Raw genomic sequence first — 8,818 nt, 5'->3', positions numbered from 1 at the left:
CATGGCATCTCCCTGACTCTGCCTACTCTCTATATATGTTTGGATTTCTCACCTGTCTTTATTCTACTAAGCCATTGGCTGAATTTCTTTAATGACCACTAGCAATAAAACATATTCATAGCATAAGGAGGGGAATCCCACATGGCAACACCATTGAAACAATGCTACACTTTGCATAAAGCCTGGATTAAACAGTGCAAACTGCAGTCTGGGATCTTCATCTGTAAATTCAGCATCTCTATTTGGTAATTTGCCTCCCTGTTGTGAATAAATTCCTGACTAGAAATACCTTGTGGGAAACTGGGAAAGGTTTTATTATTTTGTTGCAGTTTGAGAGGACACAGTCCCTCGTGGTGGGAAGAACTGCTGGTAGGTGGATGGAGAGGTGGTACAGGAGCACTAGGAAGCTGCTCATTACATGACACCATCAAGGAGTAGAGCTGTCCAGAACCTGAGTTCCAACCCCCGGAACCTCACTTCCTCTAACTAGCCCTGACCTCTGAAAGTACGATAACTTCCCCAAATAGCCACTAGAGAGGGCCATTTATTCAAACATATGAACTTGCAATTTTTTCACACTTAAATCATACCAACATCATTCTCAATCATCCATAATTATATTAAAAATGAGCTCGGGGAACACCAGGTTCAGGGCCTTTTGAAAGACTTGAGAGTGTACTACGTAACTGATTTGGGGCAGAATTCACTCAGTACTCACGTTCTACTAAAATCAAAATGAGCTTCTGACATGATTAAACTGCCCAGTCTGCAGGCAGACATGCAATGATGAAACAAAATTCTTAGAGCAGTTAATGAATCTTGAAAATCCTGTGCTTATTCTAGTTAATCAAATAAGAACAAGCAGCTGCAAAATTAAAATAACAATTAACTATAAGGGTCATACTTGCTTAGGTAAGGAAAAAATTAAATCCTAAGTTTTTCAATTTTCTTCTGTCCCACCCTTTTTTGAATGAGAGGGTAGTTAGTACTGGCAAGTATTACTTCAAGACTACAGTTGGAGAAAACAAAATAATTCTTAATTGCTCAGATGTTTTAATGGGAGCTTTTCTTATCTATTAAGAGGAAAGAACATTTTGGATTCTAGATGTTATCTACAGTTCTTACCCATTACTTAAACAGATAAAGGATATCTTCCTAAAATAGAAAAAAAGTAGTATTGAGCCACTCCTTCTGGCCCAACATGACCTTTAGAGTCTTGATACTGTATTTTCATAAAAACACAAGTTTGATCCAAGAAGCAGACATATGGTAGAAGAGTATGAACAAAATGCAAATTTGCATTTGCTTATGCATAACTTCACCCAGAAAAAAAAAAAGAAAAAGGTGCAATGTAGGAAACCATTAGCCATCATTGGAATACATAAAACACTCATGCAAACACGTTAAACCCTAGGCAGCAACTTCTGGTCCAGGAGGGTTTAGTCACACTTACCCACAGCTGGGTTACTTCTCCCACAGCTCCACATAAGCACGGGCTGTCACCCTTGCTAGGCCCTCTCCCATGGACACACTTCTGCTCTTTGCTGAGGTAAGGTGCCAAATTTATTGTCATGCTCACATATTTCCATGTGAGCCATTTAACGTGTGTGACAGACACTGTACTGGATTTACAAGTTCCCATATTTATTCACTGTTGAGGTTTCTGAAAGCTGTGTTTCTAGCCAAATTTCCCCATAAATCCGAAGGCATTTTTATTACATAATTTTTCCCAGCTCAGCCATTTTTAAGACACAATGTGCGAATTATATAGCAGGACTTAATGTATCATCAGCAGGTCAACACAAGTTAAGAGTTAAAAGACAATGTACAAAATCTTGGCTGGAAGCATTTTGGAGAGCAGTGTACATTTCTCAAGACAGCTCTTGGAATTCACAGGAAGAAACTAAGGAGTAATAAATAGCACTTGATTTGTAAGTCACAGGTAAGTAAAGGGAATATTTAGAAATAACACTTTAAGAAGACACCAAATACAATCATTAGATTAAGTTATTCAGCTTTAATAGAGTGATGCTTGACGTAGCGAAGGATGGGCATGAGCGCTTGCCATCATTTCATCCCTGATGATGTCCACTGCTGACAGAACTCGTCCCACACATCTGAACACAGCTTCTTTCACTCATCAACCTCTCCTTGTTATCTTTGGTGGTGGTGGTGGGGGTCAAACAATTTTCTTAGCCATTTAAATAAAACAAACATTTAACATGAACTAAGTAATTTAAGATTTCCCACAGACAAAATCAAATTTCGTTATTTTTTTAGAAACCTTTTTAAGATGGTATTTTTGTGTGTTCCAAATGTACAAATCAGGGTAGACAGATCGCTATCTTCAGTCAGTTTTAGCAACCCCTTTGAATATGTGTTCATTAGTTTTTCAGTAATTTTGGTTTAGACAAAAAGTAACCTATGTATGTTTTCTATTAATTTTCCACTTTGGATCAGCCCTACTTAGCAGATATTCTATACTATGAATTCAACCAAAAACCTTTTCAACTATCATATTTCTCTTTAAGATACACAATCATTTATAATGAATACATCCAAGAAACAGTAATTAGTTGTATTTTTTAATCCATCAACTGAACTAGGACTTAACCTCAAATCCTAACAATCTAATGGTACTCATTATTACATTTTGCACGTCTGCAACTTCACTATGCTTTCCTCAACCTGACTCCAACTTGGTAAACAACTGGAGGAAATGAATACTTCTGATTTTTAAAAAAAGGGAGAACTTCCTTGCCCTTTCAACATCCTGGTATTGGCATTAGGTTAAGGAGAAATCTTTTACAGGCAAAAATATATCTGAAAATACAGTCCTTATATATATTATAGCACTTATGAAGTTACCCCAAAGCCATCCACTTGAGTCCAATGGGTGCGTGAATCACTGAGAAAAGCTCACTTTGGTGAGAATGGGGGAATCGAGCCATTGCTGCCAGCACAATATTCTTCAGTTCTGAATGCTACTGAAAACGAAAACAGAGCTGCAGCTCTCTTTGGCCTCAGCGACCTAAGTTTAGTCAGTTATACACAGCAGAAACTGCACGGTTAACCACGGTTATTTATATGTGGTTTCTGAAATAAACATGAGAATTCATTCCTCTCCCCTCCTGCACATGTACGTGTGGTGTATGTGTAGTTTATGCACAGGCAGGGGAGCCAGAGGACACCAGCCTACTGCTCTCTCCTACTCACTCACTGCCTTATTCCCTCCAGACCAGGTCTCACACTGAACCCGGAGCTAAGCTGACAACCGGGGAGGCCTAGTGACATTACTGAGGCCGGCCACCACTCACAGTACTGGGTAAATGCAAACACAACTACATCTAGTTCTTTATATGCATTCTGGGGATTTGACCTCAGGTCCTCAAACTTGTGTGGCAAATGTTCTTACCTGCTGAGACATCTCCCAGTCTGTAGCTTCATTACGTCATGTAGGTTGTGATTGATCAATACATCCTTTAGGAATAAGAGTAACTTTAATGAGAACGGATTTTCAGATTTGGGTGGTAGATAAGTGCACAAAAATATATTTGATATTAAAAGTATAAAACCCAATATGAAGCTCCAGTTTCCATTTGGAATACCTATTTTAACTATACAGAGCTAATTTGGCTGTGTGATCTTTTGGTATGGATAACCTTGGTGTTTTTATTTACAATGCTTTTATAATAAAGCATAAAAATTAAAATAATAAAAATATTTAAAAATTAAGTTAAAGGATACTACAAAGAAACAAAAAAGCTAGAATGAGGGTGATTCTATAACACAGTGCGGATCTTAAAAAGTCAACATGAGTACAGAAAGATGACAATGGGGATTATCCAGATTAATCCCTGTTAATTAATTAACAGAGTAAAGGGACATTATATAGGTGACATATATTCCTGGAATGGATACTAGGCTGAAGAATGAAGCGCGCACGCACGCACACACACACACACACACACACACACACACACACACACACGACATGACATGGTCATGGAGAGTAACTATGGTAATATCTTAAGAATCACTGTCTGTTTTCCTGAACATGAGAGTGGTTTACATTATATGGGAGGCTGTCCTTATTCTTATAGGAAACATGAAGTAGTCATGCATACAGCTTCCATTTGTAGCATTTTTATGCATTCAATAAAGTAGGTGTGTGTGTACACACATGTACATCTACATACAAATACACATGTACATAAATACACACAAGGACATAGAGTAAATGGCAGCAATAGTAAATGTAGAAGAAGGATGTTTGGGTAGTCAACATTTTACTCTTTCCGTCTTTGGTGCAGAAGCCTCTCTGTAGGACTGAAACTTCTCTGTGCAGACGGCTGCTGGGCGAAGCACCACTCACAGCACCACCAATACAGCAGATATCAGAAAGATAACTGAAAACACCACTTTAGATAGTTTCTTCTAGATATTCTTCACAATAAGAGATACAGGCAGTTATTAACCCCCAGCAAACCAAAGAAACAAAAATTAAAAACCTAACAAAATCATTGGAAAACAACAAATGAATCAAAATTTCAAACTTAAGTTTTGTTATGTTAAAAGCTTTAACAGGGAGCTATTATTATTATAATATAATTGGTAAGTAAAATGAGATAACAGGCAAGAAAAATAAAACTGGTTTTAATGTATTTTGGGTGAAAAGTTGACCAATTTTACCAATAAACCTCATATTAGGAAAAAATTTCTACAATTTATTACAGTTGCACAGTTTACTATGGAGGGCATTAATCTAACACAAACTTAAGCACTGGACAAAGGATATTTTCAAATTTAAGGAGGCAGATGTCACACATGTAAGTCCTCTATATTAGAAATGAATGATGCTGATTTATTGAACAAGTAATTAAAGCAAAGAAAAAATATTTCAGAAGTAATTAATAAGGGCATCTCTGGGCACATATTAGAAAAATGTTCATCCCCAAGTAGGGGGTGACAGGTAACAGTGACAGAAGATAAAGGGTCAGGAATGTCTATAAAATCATCAGTGCACAGCACAAGGCACACTGACATGATCACATCCACTGCTGCACAGGGCCTACAGCACAGGACAGGGCTGCACTTTGCTCATTTAGCTGTCACTTTCATAGAAACACTTCCCAAACTTAAAAAGAATAAACCAAAAAGTTTCTTCATAGACATTTACTCTACAGATACTCTGATTTAAAATTTTTCATTGACAGCTATCCATATTTTGATACCACTACAAACAGCTGTCAATGAAAATTTTGTTGTTGTTGTTTGGTTTTTCAGACATGGTCTCATCATGTAGCCTGGGTGGCATGGAACTCACTTTTTCAACTAGGCTGGCCTCAAACTCACAGAGCGATCTGCCTGTCTCTATCTACCTCTGAGTGCTAGAGTTAGTGTATAATTTATCACGTTCAGCAAAGATTATCTCGAAATGCAACTTGCATGGGATTTAAAACAAAACTATTTGTGATCCCAATTAGCTCATCTACCCTTGTCGTGCCACTTGAAGGTGAAAGGCCAGTGCTTCATTTTCACTGGAATTTTTCTACCAAGTATTTGCACGCTTAGCCAAGTAAAGTCACTTAGACAAAGTCAATCACTCATTCAACTCTTTATACACTCTACATGATAAAAAATATATATGCACTGCAAAATTGGTAACTTTTTTCATTTTGCCACTAATGAACTTATAGAAGCATACTAAAAAATATTTTGTTGATGTTTTAACACAAAGATATCAAAAATTAAAGTGGGAATATAGTTGTAAATAGGAACTTATTAAAATGAAGATATACAATATGACTTAGAGGAAAGTATATCACTTAAGCCATATTTAAATTGGAACAAAAGATTATAGTCTACCTGCTAGCAAGGTTTTATTTAAAAATATCTAAAATGTGACACGTAAATTAAAAACTTAACTTTACTATTTGATGATGACATACTTTAAACTCAAGTAAAATTAAGGGTGAAAAAGAGCTTTAAATATGAACCTGTGAATTAATCACTCTTAAGATTATCTGCCAAAGTGGAAGTCATTTGTCAAAAAGGAAATAGACAAGTCTTGGAAATGAAAATGTAATTTGCACTCACAAGAGGAAAATTTAGTTCTATTAGTTAAATATGGTACCAAAATTTTAGATTATTTAAGTACTGGTATAGTACAACCAGGGAAATTATAAATATTTATGACTACAATATCAGTGGAAAACCTTTTTGTATTGATTAAAATAATTCACTAAAATTACTCCTAAATAAGAAGCAAAAACAATGTCAATAGAACTACAAATGAGACAGAGACAGACAGAGGGAAAAACTTAAAACTCTAGTTTGAAACTTAATAATAAATATATAAACTATTAAAAAAAAGTCAGGAATATAAATTACTTTCAAACACCTACTTATAGCCATTTTAATGAGAATTGAAAGATACAATGTGTCAAAGACATATCTTAAAAAACTAGTGGGGTAAGACAAGTGAATCAAATTTTGTTTTGATCTTAAAAATTACAAGAGACTCTGAAAACGTAGTGTTAGTTCATTTTTTTTCCCAGTTGAAAACTTTCTATGCATTGCTTCTATCTTTGGTGTCACTGATACCAAAAAACTAGAATACCGCTTTAAAACCTAATCACCACATTCAACTAGGGAAAAGTAAAATCAATATTACTTCTTTAAAAATAATATATAAAGACTAATTTTTGTCTCATGGTCCACAATACCTGGAACATCATGCCAAAATACAAAAGTTTAAAAGGAACATTATTCTCCTCTAACTGCACCAAAAATGTGGCTACTGTATGCTGGTGTGATGACAGCCAGTAGTGGGCAGAAGCTACAGAAAGACATAACATACATAGGTTTTGCTCACAATTAGTAAAGAAAGGTTCAATTTAATGTGACACTACAACAGGACAACAATGCCTTCGGGTCAATGTGCTACAACTTGATTCTCTTGCAGCTTAAAGAGATAGTGTACTTAAATTTACACAAAACATTAGCAAACATGGTAGTTGTTCATGATTAAAATAAAACAGCAATGTAAATTAATTTAACACAGTGTTAAATATATTCACATGATCACCATTGTAATTCAAATGGTCACTAATGAAGTTACATGTCAATATATGTACATAACATATGCCACAGCAGTTTTTAAACTTTTGAGTGTTGCAGACCAGGTAATTTTACAAGACAATAATCTTGTAACGATTCTTCATATTATGAAAGGAAATAAATGTTGTAAGTAGTTTCATTCCTCTGGGGGAGGGGCGGACCTCTAAAAAGTCAGTGCAAATTGAAGATAGTTCTAACTTCTTGAGTATTTGAACTTGTTGACCAAGACAGATTCCTATGAGCTGAGGAAAAACAAATCTTAGGATGTTAATGAATCTCCTAACATTGTCAATGGCATTCAGCAGAAAACATGCCACCAAGAGGAACATCAAGTCCTATAGCAGAGCCTTCTGAGAATATGCTTGCTGTGGCTGAGGTGGCTGTTGGCTTCCTCCTCCTTGAAGCAGGGCTGATGATGTTAAAGTATAGTTTGGCACCTGGGATATATTAGGTCCTGCGTTCTGGTATATGGTGACATCAGCAGGCACAGGTACAGCAGCAGGAATAGGTACAGGTACAGCAGCAGCAGCAGCAGCAGCAGCAGGACTATATATTGAAGCCTGACTGGGATACGAGTTTCCTTGAACAGAACTAACCATTGCACTGTGGAGGGAGGAAAACAATTAGCTAAACTAAATAATGAATTGTATACCCATTCAGATATAAACATGAAAACTATTAAACATCCACTTACATACATTTGATAATTTATTAAAGTGTCACACACTGTTATGTAAGCACTGGGATACTACGAAGGAAGGAAAGTTTCTACTATTAAAGAGCTTGTATTTTGGTAGGAGAAAGAAAAGACAATAAATTTATAGTATGTCAATGTATAGTCACAGTGAAGAAACCAGAGCATGGTAAATAGTACCAGTGGTACCTGGGACAAATGATTCTTATTTATGTAGGGTGCAATGGGGGAGGCCTTTCAGACTAAGGCGTCATTTAAGGAGAGATCTTAGGAAAGCACAGGAACCGTTAGCAGCAGTCTAGAAAAGAACACATTAGGCAAAGGAAAAGAAGCCTTTGAGGTTCTAGAATGCGATATGTTCAAGACACAGAAAGGAGGCCAATGCAACTGTAGCAGATGAGCAAACAGCAGAGAGATTAAGCGGCAGGGGAGAGAAGGGGCTGCAGGAGATTCAGTGAGTACCTGAGAAGTCACAGAGCTACGCTTGTGAGTGAAGGGAAACATACACTTGGTGTTTTTTGAGGAGAAAGGTAATGAGATACGACTTGTATTCTGACAGGCTCATGGGAGTGGGAACAGATGTGAGAATGGCAGGTGTCCAGAGTCACAGTGGAGACAGAAGAGTCACACCCTGCTCTGAAGAAAGTGCCATTGAAATCTGATAATGGACCAAGTAGTCTAGAATGTCTGGTTTCATAATTGATAAAAAATAATTGCAATGGCAACTTACTAAAAAAAGAAAACGACACCTTGGACTATAGCTGACTGGAACAAGAGAAGCATGGGCAAGAAGAAAGAATGGTTTGGACACGAAGAAAGATGTCTAAAAGACACAAGAAAACAGTCTGTAGTCCCAGGGGAGAGCAGAATTCAATGAAAATAAAGAAACAACATACTCAAACTTATGGGACACTATGAAAGCAGTACTAAGAGGAAAGTTCATAGCACTAAGTGCCCACTTAAAGAAAACAGAGAAAGCTCATATTGAAGACTTAACAGCCC

General features: G+C 36.6%; 1 protein-coding gene across 1 annotated transcript in view; it reads right to left on the bottom strand.

Moving 5' to 3' along the window:
- Positions 1–1,545: 1,545 nt before the first annotated feature.
- The window catches only part of Stam (signal transducing adaptor molecule), a 62,307-nt gene continuing 55,034 nt past the window's right edge, over positions 1,546–8,818 (bottom strand). The window contains exon 14 of the mRNA XM_005354637.2: positions 1,546–7,725. Coding sequence (XP_005354694.1) covers positions 7,458–7,725 — 268 coding nt within the window. The 3' untranslated portion in view covers positions 1,546–7,457. The remainder of the gene's footprint in view (positions 7,726–8,818) is intronic.

The sequence above is a fragment of the Microtus ochrogaster genome, chromosome 16 (genome assembly GCF_000317375.1).
Source record: "Microtus ochrogaster isolate Prairie Vole_2 chromosome 16, MicOch1.0, whole genome shotgun sequence".
NCBI lineage: Eukaryota > Metazoa > Chordata > Mammalia > Rodentia > Cricetidae > Microtus > Microtus ochrogaster.
The sequence above is the reverse complement of the archived record's forward strand: the minus strand, read 5'-3'. Positions and strand labels throughout refer to the sequence as shown.